Source organism: Lutjanus erythropterus, chromosome 22 (assembly GCF_056507025.1).
Source record: "Lutjanus erythropterus isolate fLutEry1 chromosome 22, fLutEry1.hap2, whole genome shotgun sequence".
In the NCBI taxonomy this organism is placed as follows: Eukaryota; Metazoa; Chordata; class Actinopteri; order Lutjaniformes; family Lutjanidae; genus Lutjanus; species Lutjanus erythropterus.
The window spans coordinates 3267479-3286281 of NC_139338.1; the positions used below are offsets into that span (position 1 = coordinate 3267479).

Sequence of the window (18803 nt, forward strand, 5' to 3'; positions counted from 1 at the left end):
TCTGTTGCATGCATGTTAACAGATTAATCCTTTTTTCATTAATCTTGATAATAAATACAGAGATAAATCTTCTTCTTAGTATAGCTTATAAATGGAGATCATGTTTCCTTACATTTTTGATGTGCACCACGCACAGCAAACTAGATATCTTCTCACATTACCATTGGCAACACTTCCTGGATCCACTGAGTAAAGGAAGCGGGGGCCACTCACTTTAAAATTATGCAAAAAAATTCACCGGGCCAGCAAGGAGGCAAACACGATTGCATTTCTTTGGTGAACTGGAAAGCTGTCCTCCGGCTGGACTGTCCAAGAGATGTCAGTGAGGCATAACTGTTTTATTACTTAGTGATGCAAAACAGTCAAAAACATTGGAACATTGATGAGATGATCCCTTTTTTCTTATTGAAATCCTTTTTTAAAAAGTTGGACCGCCTAATTTCTACTTTGATCTGGCATAAATCCCCCTCATGTATTAGATGAGTGAGTCTAGAGAGATCACAGTTGGTGGGCAGGTTAGGGCTGCCCAACTTTTTGCAATATTATTGGTCAGTAAATATCTAATTAATGTGATTAATCTAATTTAAAGATGGAGAGGGACCCTTATGGTCAATCATGGAATTACAGTCTAGTCTTCCTGTCTGTCCATTCTCTTTGCTGGTGTCTTCACTACCTATTACTCTAAAAAACAATCTTAACCCTGTGGTCAAAACTGAACTCAATTTAGGAAACATTTCAGCCTTACACAATGATGATGGTGTCACCCCACTGACTTCCAACCATCTCTTCCCACCCTCACAGCTGCTGACCTACTTCATGATAGTGATGCCATTTAACTCTTTGTGTGTGCTCCACAATATTCCACACACTATAAGCCCAGCCTTCAACATTTTGTCATGGAAGTCATGAAAGAACTCAGACATTCTCAGACGAATAGTGCTATGAATTCAAACTCTTTTTATTAAAACATCACATTTCAAAGTCATAATTCATATTTACAAAACAGCTGCTCCTCTCCCTCACACAGAACCAAACACCTCACATTCAAAAACAAAGACCGGGTTGTAAAGTTTCAAATGTATGAAAGACTATTAGAAGTATTCTCTCTTCCACACCGGCAGCTCCTGGAAATACACCTCATCTGGGTTTTCATCAGCTGCATGAGAGAAAGAGAAAATCAACATGAAGTTATGGAGTTAAAATGTAAGTCTTGAGTTAAAGACATCACAATTCCCTTAAAGGTGCTAAAATATTGTGGATTAGAGGGGGGATGTTTTAAAAGTGAATTTGACAGTGAGAATGAATTTCAAATGAACTCATTTCCACTCATTAAAAGTTTGTCTAAAAGTTTTCTCAAGCAGATGTTCAGAGAGCAGACAATACACAACAGGATTATGGCCATTATGGCCAAAAATTTGAGTTTTGAGTCAGAATTTTACATTTTAAGTCAGAATCCAAAGGATTAAGTCAGACGTCTTAGAATAAACTTAGACTCCAAAGAATAAAGTCAGATTTCTAAGAATAAACTCAGAATGCAAAGAGTAAAGTCAGAATCTAAGTTTAATGTCAGAATGCTGAGTTTAAAGTCAGAAATCTAAGAGTGTAAAATCTAAATTCTGAGGAAAAAAGTCAGAATTCTGAGGGGAAAAAAAGCTGAAATTCTGAGAATAAAGTCAGAATCCTAAGAATAAAGTCCACAACAATCCACAAATATACTGTGATCATAAGTAGGATTTAGTGTCTTAATAATATGGTTGTCCCAATACAGATATCAGTATGAGGAAAACCTCTGATGCAGCCTAAAATGCTGGATCAGACATGGGTGACTATGTGAATCTATGCACTGATCTGATATTTAGTGATTTATTAGCCCCAAGACAGGACACTGAGCCAGGCCATACAACAATACTAACAATCATAAACTTCATCAGTACAGGGTTAGTAACATACAGCTGTTGAAAGAGGACTATATGTAGATATTTTTGATTGATACTCTGTGTTTAGCCAATACGCAAAGTTCAGGTGCAGGAATCAGTATCAAGATGCAAAAACTTGTATTGGAACATGCCCAGTTAATAACACAGCAATTTACAACAATTTGTATTCTTTTTTCAAATTATAATGATGTGACAAGCACAAATCATTGGGATCATAATATGCTATGTGTGTATATGTATAAAGACTCCACTGCACCAAAAGTCAGCCCTGCAGTATGACCTGCATGTGTGTTCCAGCTGCTGTGTGTCAGCTGGTCCAGATGCTGCTCACCTCCCTCTCTGGCTTGCTGCAGGAAGTTGAGCAGAACAGTGGCGGCCTGATCCACACTCAGCTTCTCCGTGTTCTGACTGCGGGTCTCTGACAGCGAACAAACACCAAACAACACACATTAACTGATGGCTTCATGGACCAAAGGTGATTCTAGCTCCACCACAAACGATCGTGTTCAGTAATGTTGGTTGTACCTAAGTGTAACGTGTCGTAGACATCTCCTTCTTTTCGGTCCTCTGAGATGAACCTGCGTCCCTCTGGGAAAAACACAAAAGAAAAAACACGTTTCAGGGCTCAGTCTTTTTAGAATGCTGTGTCTAGGAACTACGAATGCACCAATTATTTGGCCTAACACCAGTACATCAGTATAGCTTTACCCTTTTTATGCCCCATTAAATCATGTTTTTGTAAAAATCTCACAGTTGAGGAAGTCTGAGACTTTATAGGGCCAACATTTTCATTAGAAATATTATTAGTTTTAGATTTTAAAGGGTTTTAACACATTTTGGAATTGTCTGAAGTTGTGAATTCTTGTTTGGGACAAGAGTGTTTTCTGGCACAGAGCAAGTTTAGAAATTAAAGAAATTAAAGCAAATCAACACGTTATGTAAATTACATATATTTCATAGACATGAATCCTTAAATAATATATTTTCACCAAAAAAAAAAAATCGGAATTAGAGTGATGGTACTAATAATTTTTGATGTTTGTTTTGGTAGAACATGATTTGTTCCTTCTCTAAATACTGTGTCTGTGTTTATTTATCCGATTAATTTTATAAATTTTTATTTAAAAAAAAATTAAAAATGTCGTAATTATAGATCACTTTGGGTCTCTATACAGGTATGGGATCAGTAAATACATACGAGTTCCCTTGAGGTACAACATAGCCTGCGGAGTCCAGTTTCTTCTTTGGAATGAGCCCTTTAATGAAGAAACAAGGAAAAGGATTTGGTTGCATTTTAAAGCTGGGCAGTAAATGCATATTAATGAACATAAACACTTAAGTCCATCATGTAAATGTGCCAGATTTAGCCATACATACAGAAACACATGAGCACAACCAAAAAATAGATAGAGAGAAATCGAGCAGCTTTACCTTCGGTGCGCTCCACGACTGTGAGATGAACGACGCCAGTAGTAAAAGGGTGAGGACATACGTTAATGTGATGGTCCTCAAACCCTGCGGGAGGTGGGAACAAAAGCTTAGAATCACAATTTTAAACGCAGCAGCAGCAGCAGCAGCAGCAGCATCCTTCCAGACTAAATCTGACGTGCGTTTCCGTGCGTAATGGACACATTACGCACAGGGTGCACGCCTTAGGAATCATTTCAACACGCCTTAAATTCATCGAGTAACTTTGAAAGTTAAGTGCAAAGTAGAATATTATGAATATAATTGGTGATACAAAACTTGTAAAAAAAATACAAAAACAAACAAGCATGGTTTCCTTGAAAATTCGCTGGTGCGTAAAAATGCCAGAAAATCATTGGCTTAACTTCAGTATAAATGGTTTCCAGATAATTTGGTCGAGTCTTTTGAACCAGAACCTGGTTTCCTTAACATAATTCCGAGAGAAACGTGTATTTCACTGTATAAAAGCGCAAACTTGTCCGGATAATGCCTCTAGAAGAAGGTGAAACTAAGCTGAAAAAGGGGAAATTACTCAACAGGCAAGATGTTTCCACCGAACTAAACACAAACTGATTGTACTTACTTTCATGGTGTCGGAGGTCCTGTGAGTCTGGTGTCCAACAGAGAGGATGAGAGGAGGTAATTTGCGTCGGTGATCCCTCTCCCTGTATTTATATCCTCCGGGGCGGGGAACCCTGTGCGCTCCGCTCCTTCATGACGCGAGCAGCGATAGGTCACGCCAATTTGATGAAACGGGGGCGGTTAGAGTGAATGAACGGAGCAGCCGATCGATCCTGCTCCCTCCATTGAGAGCAGTACTGTACAGTAAATATTTCTGAATTAAAACAGCTGCCATAAGCACTTTCAGTTGTTCCAAATGACTCCTGTTGCAGCTGCAGCAGGTCGTTATTGTAAAATGTGGCCTGGCTCTGGTGTTGTAGTCACTGTTGATATGAGCAGTAATATTTCTCTCCACAGTGGGCATATTGATATGTTTGCACCTCGCTCACTGGAGCAGAACGCAGAGAGATGAGAGTTGGATTTTATGAATCAAAAGGCCACACTTCCAATAATGAATGAACCACAAGAATATCATTAACTGCAGGGCAGCTACCCAACATTCTTAGAAATTCTGAGGGGCATTCAACCCAGTCACATCCAAGTCTTTATGACAATTTAGGACACTTTCTCATCTTGGCACTGAATATATGTGTAATCTAAAAACTGTTAAACCTCAATTTAATTACTATATTGTCAACGAAAAGTACAACCTGATTCCAAAAAAGCAGTGACTGTGTAAAACGTAACTAAAAACATAATGTGATGATCTGCAAACCATTTTAGGTGTATATTCAGTTGAATGCACTATAAGGACAAGGTATATTATATTTGAACTGATAAACTTTAATGTTTTATACACTCATTTTGACTTTGATGCCTGCAACATGTTGGAAGGAATTTAGGGATTTCACCATCTACAATCCATAATATCATTCAAAGATTCAGAGAATCCAGAGAAATCTCTGCAGGTAAGGGGCAAGACAGAAAACTAATATTGAATGTCTGTGACCTTTGACCCCTCAGGCTGCACTGCATTAAAAACCCACATCATTGTATAAAGGATACTACATGAGCTCAGGAACACTTTGGAAAACTGTTGTCAGTAAACACAGTTTGTCTCTGCATCTACAAATGCAAGTTAAGACTCTACCATGCAAAGAGAAAGACACATATCAACAACATCCAGAAACACTGCAGACTTCTCTGGACCTGAACTCATCTGAGATGGACTGACACAAAGTGGAAAAGTGTGCTGTGGTTTGACGAGTTCACATTTCAGATTGTTTTCACAAATCATGGATTTCTAAAGAGGAAAGGGACCATCCAGATTGTTACGAGCACTAACTTCAAAAGACTGCAGCTGTGATGGTATGGGGGTGTATTAGTGCCCACGGCATCATGGGTAACTGTCACATCTTTTTCAAGACAATGCAAAGTCACATTGTGGACGTGTTCCAGCAGCATGTCTTCGTAGTAAAAGAGTTCAGGTACTAGACTGACCTGCCTGCAGTCCACACCTGTCTTCCACTGAAAATGTGTGGTGCATTATGAAGCACAAAATACAACAACAGAGACCGGACTGTTGAGAACCTGAAGTCGTATATCAAACAAGAATGAGACAGAATTTCACTTTTTCAAAACTTCAATAATTAGCGTCCTCAGTTCTCAAACACTGACTGAGTGTTAAAAGAAAAGCCGATGTATCACAGTGGTAAACATGATCCTGTCACAACTTTTTTTGGAACATGTTGCAGTCATCAAATTCAGAATGAGTGTTTATTTACAACAAACAACAAGGTTTATCTGAACATTTATCTTTTTTAAAAGATAATTTTTTTTGGCTCTTTGCCTTTATTTGGATAGGGACAGCTGAAGATATGACAGGAAAGGGGGTAAAGAGAGAGGGGGAATGACATGCAGCAAATGGGTCACAGGTGAGAATCAAACCAGCAACCACTGCAGAGGACCAACAGCCTCAGTACATGTGGTGAGCGCTCTACCAACTGCACTGTGGGAGCATCCAACATTTAGCCTTACATCTGTATTCAGCAGAGTATAGGTTGAAAAGAATTTGCAAATCCTTGCATTCTGTTTTCATCTATCTTTAATACAGCTTTTTGACTTTTTTGGAACCAGGGTGATATTTCATAGCCCCCACCAACTCTGCAATCATAAAACTGTCTTGAGTTGATGATCCTAAGTCAAGCTTTCTTACCAGTGAATTCATTAAATGGAGCAAAAGGGCTAAAACTCGTAACTACAATATGGTTTTAAAAATAGCTCTGACCCAAGTGAATGAATCTGAGCCACATCTTTGTAATTCTTAATTCTTTGTTGCTATGCAGAAAACAGACACTTCATTTGTTCATCTGGCATAAATTTCAACTGTCATTAATGTGAAACGGGCAAAGAGAAAAGGACAAATTACAGGCTGGGATAGAAATTTTAAAGGACACTGCAATGGTACTGTTGTTGTCAGATAGGCCAGTATACCAATTTAGCATGTTTTCTTAATCTTGGATGACATCATAGTCATTTTATAATTTATTACAGCAAATATATTACAGATTTCTCCTTTAAACTTTAGCAAATACATATAATGTAAGGTATATTGATGTTGAAAAATCTGAAATACAGTGTATGTAAAGAGTCCATGACCAGACAGGAATAAATGACCAGGTACAACAAGAATGGCAGATACAAAGCGTACTTCTATAGTATATTTACAAAAGTGCCATACAAGAAAAACATTGTCATTTTCATTTCATCAGTTTTCTGGATGCTCTGAACAGAAAGACCCACAGTTAAAGAATTCATGTATTCAGTTCCTGGCTTGTGGTGGCTGATGTCTGCCAAGAAGACATTTCTCTCTCAATAAAAAAAAGAAAGAAAAAGAGGAGAATTTGAAGATTTAAAGCTCAACAGAGAGTTTAAGGACACTGGATGAACAGAGAACTGCAGAGAGGTTTCTGGGGATTCTCTAGGAGGTGCGATCTGATAAAACTAATGCTCATGTAGATAGAAAAGATCTGTAGGTCCAGAAAAATGTAAAGCTGCAGCTGCTTCACATCTTACAGTTTGATGGGGTCACAGGCAGAGTGTGAGTTCTCCTTTTCAGCTTTACAAGGAGCACACAAGTATTTAACTTTTTTTTTTTCTTTTTATACAACTTGGGTCTTATTCTTGAAGTTTTGGCTTTAAGACCCAAGTTGAATTCAGCCAATAAGCTTTAAAACAAATGGTTTATATCGCTTTATAGTGTTGATCATTTTCCAAAGCATACTACGCATTTTTAGATTAGATTTCTACCTTCCAGGCAGCCACTGGTTGCAATTCATTTCTGTAAGCTATGAAAATCAAATTGCAGAGGATTAAACCACACCCCAGTACAATGAACATTATATTTTGATGTTTTCTTGTTGTTTGGTAGGGAATGTCTCTTGCATCAAATAGGTTGCTACTCACCATGAAATGAGCTAACCTGGATAATAAAAATGACTAAATGTTTCTTGTGACAGACTTGGAAGATAGGAAGTCCAAAAACCTGATGGCATGCTTTGGAAAACAGCACAGCAGGCCTGGTCACACCAGCATTTTAAAACAGCAGAAGACTGCACTAAGTGTTCAACTTTGGTCAACTTTTACATGGCAGCAAACTGTCTTAACAGTGCTGACCTTTGGGGGAATGGAGAGCTGAAGCCATCATAACCTATTAGTGGCGCTGCGTCATCCACTTTGATTTAACGCTGCTTTGCTCGAGTACACATTGCTCTACAAAAGACACTCGGAGTGTAGACAGTTTTGAGACAGGTACAGAAGCCAAGAACAGCTATGGTTGCAGTTTTTTTAAATGCCATCATCTCAAGATCACATCTGATTTATTTTATTATCTCAAGATAACAAAGCTTGTTTTCTTGTGCTGACAAATTAATTTATCTTGTTATCTCAAGAAAACAAAAGACTGATTTCCCAAAATAACAGCATTAAAAAAATAAGTGCAAACACAGCCGAAGGAGAAAACGGTACAAAGAAGTTTCCTGAATAAACTGTGTGAACCTACAGTATTTTCCGGTTAACCAGTGAGTGACCTAGCTTGCTTGGAGAGCTTTTGTGATAGGTTAGCACCAGCATCTTCCTGGCTGGCTAGAACTGTTAGCTCGCCAGCTACAGTAGTTTGCCTGCTAGCCTTGTAAGTAGACGCAACATTAGATTAGATACATTATATTAGGCAGCTGTACAGGTCGTCAGTACAAGCAGCTTATTACAACCCATATTTATGTTTGGTATTGGCCAGTGACCTCTAGTGGTGTAGTAATAAAGAGCTGGAATCACTCCCCCCTCTGGTGGACCACCATGGGACCTAGCTTTGGAAAAAAAATATCAACTGTTTGAATTGTGCCACCAATTATACATCAGTTTAAAAGGCAATTTTTCAAGTCAAGTAAGTCGCAGTTTGTCATTAAACAGTTGTGAAGATACATAATTAGAAAGATTACACACCCAGAAGTTGGGTGACGTCATGACTTTCACCTTCCAAAAGCTGTTGTTCTTTCTCTTCGCGATAAAACATGGGACAGATGATGACGTTTTTCATTTACTGCGCATGACAAAACATGTAGTTCACGGAGTGGTTTCACATAAAACTAAACTACAACAAACGGAATCTTTTTTGACTTGTAAAGTTATAGTTTTAATGTATTAATGCTTTAAACAAACAACATATGTGTAATTCATGGCACACTTCAACAAGGATAAAAAAAAATTATTTGTCTCTTGCTGCAGACTACTTTTTTCCGAATCAAGTTCTCATGGGGAATGACTTTGCCTCTCTACTATGACTGGAGAAGTATAAAGAGTGAGAAAGTCTGCAAAGGGAGGAAGTCAAGGTTGATGGAGGAGTCAAACAAACACAGGACTTTCACCCACGAGACAAGGCTTTATGTCCCATGTCAAACGAAAAGTCAACATTGAGTTGATGTTAAGTTTTGCTACGTACAAGACCTCCGTCACATCATTTACATGACTTCTGTATGCAACATATTTATTTTACCCCGACCATGATCTTTTTCTAAACCTAATCAAATAAGTTTGGTGCCTAAACCTTAATAAACTGCTGCCATTTTTCAACATTAACTGCATGTTTAATGTCATGTGACTTAAGTCACATACTTCCAGTTCACTACACCTATTACTGGTACTCTCCAGCAGTTTTATGTATATTTTTGTGAGTCACTGGTAAATGACCTATCCTGTAGTTTAGGTTTGATGATCTGTTGGAATTAGATGTAGCCACTTTCTGCTGTGACCAGACTTTAATAGTAGTAATAATAATAATTGTAACAAATACTAGTATGATCCCACAGCACCTCACTTTACATGAAGTGAAGCACTTATCTTTTTAAAAAATAATTTATACTGTAGTACTCATTAGCCATCCGTAAACAGAAATGACATGTAACAAAGGGAAAATATTACAATAGCCACACTTGGTATTCAAATAGCTGCAAGACAAAAAGAAACAAAGTGTCACAGAGTAACTGCAAAGAGACAAAATGCTGGACTCAAAAAAGCTTTCGTCCAAATAAAGTTAAAGCACAGGCACAGAAATGTGACAATATGGCAAGCTGTCGGTCCACTTCTCGTCCACGTGGAAGGTTGGTAGTTTTGTGTTTGTCCCACAGAACAAGAAAGTCACGTAGACAGAGTCGATGGCGCTTTGAGGGAGTCTTCCATCCTCCATTTTCATGCCAGATGCACTGAACGGCGAAGGGATCAATAGCATTTGAAATATTTATTGTAGTGACCTTAGTAACTCCACCCTCTAGTAACAGACTGGTGGTGCAACGCTCTGATGAACCTTTGATTGGTAGCGCTGACCAGTGAAATTACAGACAGACAGAAAGCAGTCCTTGCCTGCTGGAGGGGGGAGGAATCAGAACGCTTTGAATCAGCCCGATGGGACATTGTGTTGCTTTATAAAACCTGCTGTAGTCAAACAGCCTTCTCTGGGTACAAAAAGTCACTGTTATACCATGGTGTTGCTCTCTCCCACTTTGTCCACATACTGAAAGACAAGAAAGAGACCGTGTGAAAAGTGTCATCTGGTTGATTTTCAGTTGCTCTCATGTATAAAGCACAAGCTGACAAAGACCTGTGAGTAGAGATGTTCCGACACTATCAGTTCCTTCCTGATACTGATACCTACACTTCACATATGGACTGATACTGAGTATCAGTCCAACATGAGTGTGTTAAAAATCTGTATACTGCTAAACTTAATGTAATATGAATGATATCTGTATGTCCTGACTCAGGTTAAAAATATTTATTGTGTGGGACACTGCTGGGAAGTAGCAGGGTCCTGTTTTGGAGCTAAAATAAATGATGCTGGATTGTGCATAGACTTGCAGATACCCGATGCAGCATTTTAAGCTGCACCAGAGGCATCTGTGATACTGATATCAGCGTCGGAACAACCCTACCTGAGAGCTGTCAATGAGATGTTAGGAGTTAGTGTGAGTTAAATCGATACCTGGACTGCACCGTTTGACCACTATCCTCAAGCATTTTATTGTGGAAAGCATGCATGACTTAAAGGGGACACACCACAGGACAGCAGGACAGACAAAGTCACTCTCTCTCGTTTTTGGTTGCTATGATTTGGAAATATTTTGGTCAGGATTTCATTAAAAATGCGCAAATTTGTGTACAACTTCAAAAATCTCCAATTTTGATAGGGGATTTCTCAATTTTACTATTTAATAAAGCAAGCAAACAAAACCATTGATGACTGTGTCTTCAAATTAAGGGCCACCAGTGTTTCATCCATTCTGGACAATTGGGACAAATAATGTCCTGCCATTTTTTTCTCTATATTTGTTCTGCGCCAGGAAACAGTCTTGTCCCAGACAATAATTCAGAACTTCAAACTATTTAAAAATGTGTTAAAATCCTTCAAAATCTATAAGCAACAATATCTACTGATAACAGAAGTGTAAAAATGAGCTATTATAATTATTTTTGCTTTAAAATATATATTTTATGACAATATCGACCCTTTAAGATTTCTGTCAACTCTGTCAGATTTTTACAAAACATGATTTAATCAGGCATGAAAAGGGTTAGCTATACCCTAAGAACCCCTGTCTCACTTCCTGGTTTAAAAAACGCAGGAATACTGCTGAAGCGCTGGTAAACTTTCTACTTTTAGATAAATATCATTAAACAATATTTCTATCAGATGTGTCTCAACCATAACATGTCAACTCTGTAGTCCTTCTAAATCAAAGCTAAATAAGAATTATGGTTTAAAAATGTGTATTTGATTTGCATTAAAAGCAACTTTAAAACTTTAACATTTTCCTCCAGTTCTCAAAAATCAGTGATTTATGAAATATGAAATTTGATTCATCTGAATGTGAAAAATATGACAGATTAATACATTCGATGCCTAGAGCTTTCTGCAAACAGTCCACAGTTCTGATCTCTGAGGAACGACACCCAGGGTGCCAAAAATGGGAGACTCTTGAGGGACTACTATACTAGACTGTTATAACCCACAGGGCGAGGGTCAAGAGAACGGCAGGCATAGCTGAGCTAGAACTACTGCCAGAGAACTGTTATTACAATGTTTTTCCTCATTCATGACATTTCTTTTAATGGGTTTTTATTTTAAAAATGTTACTATGTATATACTGCAGTGGGAATTGTTCAACTGCATATTAGGGCCATTGTAGGATTAAAAAAAAATACCCCCCCCCCCCCAAAAAAAAAAAACAAAAAACAAAACAACTATATATAATGGATCTGAATTGCTTCACTTTGCAAAGTATTTTCTCAGAATGTTGGGGTGAACTGTCCCTTTAAGAGCCTCCCAGCCCACAATAGAGGAAGCTGTCATATTGTTGTAAACCCCCTTTTGCAAGAGAGAAGCAACAACCACATCCACTTTAATATACAGAAAGTGTGAGTGTGAGCTTACAACTTACTCCCAATTTTGACACAATATTTCATGGTACCAGTGTAACACTGGTATTAATATGTCTCTTGAATGGAGTATTTTACATTTTTGCCTGGTTATTTACCTTATCAAATAAGCTGGCTCACTAACTAGCAGTTAGGAAGAATTTTCCAAACACAAATTGTCAAAAAACAACTGCATTAAAATGCTGTTTTGTACAGTTAATGAAATTGTGTTTAATGGTATATACAAAACAAAAAATCAGATCTTACGATGCACCAATTCACAAATCACCATATTTACCTGTAGTGTGTGCCTTTAAAGTCAAATAAACTAAGATAAAAGCATATTTAAAAGAGGGATTACCGGTTCCCTAAACAAAATAGACATGTATGCTTTCCCTTCTATCATGAGACAGGTGTTTTCTGAATATTGTAAAGCGTGTTAAATATGTTAGCATGCAAGGGAAAATCGGCAGTGACTGACCACGACTGCTGATTGTCCTCAGAGCCTTACGAAGGCTTTAATAAAAAACAAAGACAGAGAGACATTCACCTCAAAACAAAGCTTCCCTCACAACAGCATGGTAGGAGCATGTTCATTAGCCACAAAGCTAACTGTGCGTCTGCTAACTTGAAGTTCTGGATTTAACAGTAACAGATCTGATAGGTCTTACAGACTGGAGCCCAGATAACCCCGACATCATCTGTTGTTGAAATTCAACAATTCATCTGCTTTTCCCGGCAGGTGGATTACTAAAGCTTTGTCTTATTAAACGGGCTGAGGTGTGCAGGAGCTGATCTGACATTTGATCGGGGCAGTTTGGTTAATCTGTTGTGGCTGTGCTGTTTGAACAGGGTGATTAATAAACAAGAAGAAGAGCCATGCTGCGTGTAAACAAAGCAGAGCTGCAGGGTTGCTGCAGTGCTGAGGAAGACTTACTGCACTGATGAAGGGCAGGTTGAGGATGGAGCCAAGCACAGGTATTCTTCTGATAAAGCCTACTACAACTGGGAAGAAACCCCTGCATGTGATGAGAGGGAGACAGACAGAGGGAGGCGAAGAGACAGAGACATGGAGAGAGAAATACTATTAACATCAACAAATCATAACACGTACAATCATACAATCAGTCATCAGTCAGTCAGTCATACTAGCAGACCCTAGTTACTACTAATATTAGCATAGTTAGCAAGCTAATCAGGACTAAACAATAAGGCTTGCCCACTTGTCTGGGGCAGTAAAATACCATGTTAGACAAGTAAATAAAATATATGTATTATATATTGTTATCTGAGTAAAATGGTGGGGCTGTTTGTCTATGTTTGAGTTTAAGACTGACAAAACAAGACATTTAAAGACATCAGCTTAGACTTTGTAAAACTGGGATGGACATTTTTCATTACTTTCTCATATTTTATAGTTGTTGCAGTCCTATATTAACCATGACAGTTAACTTTAGCCTGTGTTGTTATTTGATAATCACTAATAAATAAAACAATTTTCACAAGGACAAGTAAGCTTAAAGTGATAGTTCACCTAAACATGAAAATTCACTCAACATCGACTCCCCCCTGTGCTGATGTGAGGATGGGTGAAGATCTCCAGTTCACAAAACACTCCTGGAGCTTCAATGGAAAACAGTGCTGCAGCCAAATCCAGTACAACTGAAGTGAACAGTGACCAGTTTTAAAATGTAAAAAAAGAACACAAACAAAACACAAAATGTCTCCATACTGCTCGTGTGGTGTAATCCAAGTGTCCATAAACCACGAAATTAAAATTTGAGCCAAAAAGACGCCATTTACACCATGTTTTTAATCTAAATGTCAACTGTAGCCTCTCAGACCTGATCTGTGTACTCACGCCTGAAGCAGGTACACAGGCTCTTGCCCAAGCTCTTGCAGCAAAGAAATGATGATCCTCTTCTATGTCGAAGTCCTCGGACATTTTCTTCTTTGTTGAAAGTTTGCAAAGTCAGCTGTGTGCATAACAAGTCACTATTTCTGAGCAGATGTCTCTGTGACGGGCTTCCAGGAATCATGTAAACACAGATGTGAAGGTATCGTGAGATCTTGTATATCTCGTGTCAGACCGCTTGGGTGAGAGCCTGTGTACCTGCTTCAGGCGTGTGCACGTGGAAATGTTGTGCCATACAGACACTTGGATTACACCACACGAGCAGTATGGAGACATTTTGTGTTTTGTTTGTGTTTTTTTACATTTTAAAACTGTTCTCTGTTCACTTCAATTGTACTGGATTTGGCTGCAACGCTGTTTTCCAGTATTTTGTGTTTTGTGAACTGGAGATCTTCACTCATCCTCACATCAGCACAGGGGGTGAGTAGATATTGAGTGAAATGTCATTTCTGGGTGAACTATCGCTTTAATGGCTCAGAGGGTGAGCAGCCCGAGCTGCATTGCTATAGGTGTAGCTGCTTCAAAAATGCCTCAGCAAAGTGTTGGGCAAAACAGATGGTGCACCTGTGGAGTGGGGCTGCATGCGCTACCTGATGAGCGGTGCAACTCCACGGTGTGCACTGCAAAGCTGATGACATTTAAACTTTTGTTTGCATCTAGAACCTGCTAGAAAAAAGTGATGTGCGGCTCCAGAGAGGAGCACAAGCCAGGCGCTCTGTACCAGAGGGTTAGGGTTATGGTTTTGCTGGTGATGTGTTTCTAGCGATGCGTCAGTGAGGCTGGAAAATCTCTGTAACATTATGACTTGTTTAGGACTCAAAAACCAAAGATTAGAAATTTGGACCTGATTTGGGACTTGTCTGTCTTGACTTGGGACTTCAGTGCAAAGTCTTGAGACTTAATTGGGACGCGCAAACAATAACCTGATCTAGGGCTACACAATTAATCCCAACGTTATCAAAATTGCAATATGGCCAAATGCATTATCCAAACTGCTGTTTTTTGATAAAATGTGTGAGAAAACTGCATTATAGACAACCTGGCCTAAGTGTCTTGTTCTTCAGATGAAAGAAAACATGTTTGTTTGGTACAGACCCTAAAAAAAATAATAATACATTATCATGATATCAATAGCTTTTTTTATGGTAAAAATGAAAACTGTGATGCAGTGTTGCACACGACAATTGCAATTTCAGTCAAAATAGTCCCAATATGACTGTTTTTTCACCATATGCAGCCTTAACTTGGGCACACCTCTGGTATTATATAGCAACAAATTTTTGGGAAAAAAAAAACTGAACTGCATTTGGGGAACTTTGAAATGGGTTGAGCTAGTACTAGAGTTGACCGACATGGTAAAACCTTCCAAACGATCATTGTCAGCCCATCCATCGGCAACTGACGATATCATCATCCCCCCTCCCACCTCCTCCCATCCTCTCCAGTTTCAGCTGGGAGATGTGCACAAGCTGTGTACGTTCACTATGTCCAATAGACAAAATAAACTCAGTGTGTCTAGAAAATTGCATGTTCTCACACTTATTTTCCATTTTAAACAGAGAAATACAAGAGTACACCTTCTGAATTCAAGTTTCTCTTTTTTACTGAACTAAGGTGACCTTAATTGGCTTGTTAACGCCTCGATAACATACTTAATTCAAACTCGACAGGCTGTTTTCCTCTCACTCCTCACCCAGCTCAGATCACTCATGGTCAGCTGAGTGGGTGTATACTGCGCCGCTGGATGATAGCATGGTGCAGAGTAGAGGCTGTCACTCTGCAGACTATTACATTAGCAAAATAAAATGACAAATATCACCCTAAACATCAGCCAAAAAAAGCAATCGGCGATGGATTCAGCCCATCGTTGATAGATGATATATTTGTCCAATCGGTCAACCCTAGCCAGTATCTCACATTTTACTGCTTCATGGGACCTTCAGGTGCGCCTGAATTGTCAGTGTTCTGTCTGTTTCTCATCTCTCACCTGAACAAGAGGAAAAAACCGTAGATCTCCAGCACAACTCCGATGATGGGCCAGCCAATCAGCACCACGAACACACCTCCTAGGAAGAAACTGGTGGCCTTCATCTTGTGCTTCTGGAAGAAGAAGCGGAAGGTCCTCTCTAGCCCGATGACGAAGGCCAGTCCAGCAACAAACAGGATCTACAGCAACAAGAATCAGTGTGGTCCAATTATTACTTAGTCCGCTGAAACTAAAGGAGGACCCTGTCCACAGCAGTACATGGCTTAGCTTCCTACACTTGTGCTCCTGCTGCTTCTATAAACTGGAGGCCTGTTGATCAGCATCTACTGTAGGTAATACACTGACTGTTTAGAAGCACCATTAATCAAATAATCCAAACTAGACTGAAACACACTTTCCCACCTGTATTTGAACTAAAATCTCTTCTATAGTCAGCAGAGCTAATAAGGAGAACAGAAAGCAGACACACTCACATTTCCAATAGCCAGGAGTGCTTTGTCAAAGAACAGGATCATCCCGAAGAAGAGGAAGAACACGCCGAAGCCTGTTAATCCCATTCCAATCTCTGCAGGACACACACATACACGCAGCACAGAACGCGTTAATTACAGCTATTATGATAAAAATTTGACTGACAACACCACCCTAAATGTTCTTACATGTTACTGACTGTGTAAATCACAATAAAATCACCTAAAAAGTAAGATGTGCATTACTGCTGTATGTGCAGTGTTGGACTGTCAATAAATACTTTTACGCAAGTGCTGTACTTAAGTACAAATTCCAGGTACTTTACTAGAGTATTTCCATTTTATGCTACTTTATACTTCTACTCCACAACATCTCAGAGGCAAATACTGTGCTGTTTACTCTACTACGTTTGTCTGACAACAGTTACTTTTCAGATTATATTTTTTATATCCCCTTCCATCAATATCAGTACCAGTGGCTCTTTCTAAAAATCATGACTTGGTTACACAAGATTATCCACTGGCCTTGTTGTGAGCAGTTAATATAGGAACTACTTTCTTTCGGCGGAAGAATCCACCAAAACTTTCTTTCTACTACAGACTGCAAGCTGAGTGCCATTTAGTCCCATTATATTGGAGCACCATAGAACTGCAGGCCAGAGGAAAATTATGTATTTTTGATTTTGGTGTGAGCTGACCCTTTAAGTACATTTTGCTTAAAATACTTCAATACTTTTACTTAAGTAAGGGATAAAATAAAGGAAACATCTACTTGTAATTGAGTATTTTAAGAAGGGTGATATTAGTACTTTCACTTGAGTACAGGATCTGACTACTTCTTCCATTACTGGCTATGTATGGCATCCAGACATAGAGGTGTTCTAGAGAGGAAGAGATGATGTCATGTTTCACATTTTTTTCTGGGTGACTGGCTGACAAAGCTATAATCTGTTTCTCATCTCGATAAATATGTGATAAATACAGGCTCAGGGAGTAATGCATTTGCATGTAACAGGATTAGTCCACTATTAAATTAATCTGCCTATATTTTTATGATCAATAATGATAATCATTTTGACTCATTTTTAGTTTAAAAAAGTAAGCTTTCTACTTTCTTTACTCCTCTCTGACAGTAAACAGAATATCCTTGAGTTGTGGACAAAACGAGACATTTGATGACATCATCTTGAACACTGATCAACATTTGTCACCATTTTATGACATTTTATGGACCAAATAATTCACTGATTAATTGAGAAAATGGTTGACAGATGTACTGATAACAAAAAACAATCTTAACAGAAAAGACTTGATAAATAGATATTACTTATATCGATATTTTTATTTCAACTTACAAGACTGTGACAGAATTAATTAATTGATTACTCATTTAGAGCCATATTTAATAAAAAAAAAAGGGCAAAATTCTGATTTGAAAACACTGCTGGAGCAGTATGGAGGCATTTTATGTTTTTTTGCCCTTGTCTTTTTTTTTTTTTTATAAAATGGTCACCATTCACTTCCATTGTTTGGGAGATTCTGCAACACTGTTTCCCTGTGAAACTCCAGCAGTGTTTTGTGGATTAAAAAGCTAAACCCAACCTTCAAGAGCATGACTGAATGTTCATTTTTGTGTGAACTATCCCATTAATATTGTGATACTTGGATTAGGTTACTGACTACATTTTTGAACAAGTGGTTGGAATACATTAAAGCAACCCACCCAGCCTTAGATAAATACAGCCCAGTGACAGACGTTTTGCATTTCCTGCAAGTCATAATTGTTTATAAAAGTATTCAGTATTCAGATTTATCTGAATGGATTATTTTTTTTCAGTTTACAGTACCTCTATAAGTAACTCATTAATACAAATGACAACAATAAAGTAAGTAAATCTCTCTCTGATAACCACAATGAAACTGAAATAATTAGTTATCATGAACTTGGTTGTTCACTCTCTATTTGATGTTGTAGATGTTCAGAATTACAACATAAATGTACAGCCTGTTACTCTCAAATCAACGGCTTGTTATTGGAGTCACACAACTAGTAGTAAGTGTTAGCCGGTGGCTCTTTGGGCCACAGGTTCCTCTCCTTTCCTAGCACTGAATGCTAACAGCTAGTTAGCCAGCTGCTGCATATAAAGCCGGGTTGACAGAGAGGACAGAACGCTAACCGAGACATATTCAAGTACAAACACGGGCGCTTACTTTGGGAGTCCGTTAGTGAAATCATCTTGCCGCGGAAGAACCGGGTGAGGATACAACAGAAACAGACTTAAATGTTAAAGTATCTACTGAATCCTCCTCTCTGGACAATTTAGATGACAGCTGCCACTGCAGCAACAGCCACGTCTTCCGGAAACACACCTTCTCGCGATGTCATCTTCCGGAACAGCGCCGTGTCGCATTCAGGTACAATCTTCACCGTCGTTAATTACAATTGCCAAGTGAGAGGATTCAATCTCCATTAAGTAAAATTTGTTCCGCCTTAAACATAG

At 38.6% G+C, this 18803-nt stretch overlaps 2 protein-coding genes across 3 annotated transcripts; both read right to left on the reverse strand.

Moving 5' to 3' along the window:
- Nucleotides 1–937: 937 nt before the first annotated feature.
- On the reverse strand, nucleotides 938–5211 carry spx (spexin hormone). Of its 2 annotated transcripts, none has more exons than XM_084710769.1 (6): nucleotides 3988–5211; nucleotides 3369–3452; nucleotides 3136–3193; nucleotides 2463–2525; nucleotides 2218–2355; nucleotides 938–1156 (listed from the first exon to the last, which is right to left on the reverse strand). In XM_084710769.1, exons 1-6 carry the CDS (start codon nucleotides 3991–3993, stop codon nucleotides 1092–1094), a joined length of 414 nt encoding a protein of 137 aa, XP_084566895.1. In that variant the 5' UTR covers nucleotides 3994–5211; the 3' UTR covers nucleotides 938–1091. The 2 variants fall into 2 exon arrangements, with proteins under 2 accessions (XP_084566895.1, XP_084566896.1); XM_084710770.1 differs by having other exon boundaries at nucleotides 2269–2355; nucleotides 3988–5193.
- A 3774-nt stretch (nucleotides 5212–8985) lies between these two features.
- On the reverse strand, nucleotides 8986–18673 carry golt1ba (golgi transport 1Ba). The gene is made up of 5 exons (XM_084710771.1): nucleotides 18514–18673; nucleotides 16306–16397; nucleotides 15833–16011; nucleotides 12868–12949; nucleotides 8986–10029 (listed from the first exon to the last, which is right to left on the reverse strand). The coding sequence occupies exons 1-5, from the start codon at nucleotides 18536–18538 to the stop codon at nucleotides 9991–9993; spliced, it is 417 nt and encodes a 138-aa protein (XP_084566897.1). The 5' UTR covers nucleotides 18539–18673; the 3' UTR covers nucleotides 8986–9990.
- Nucleotides 18674–18803: the final 130 nt, after the last annotated feature.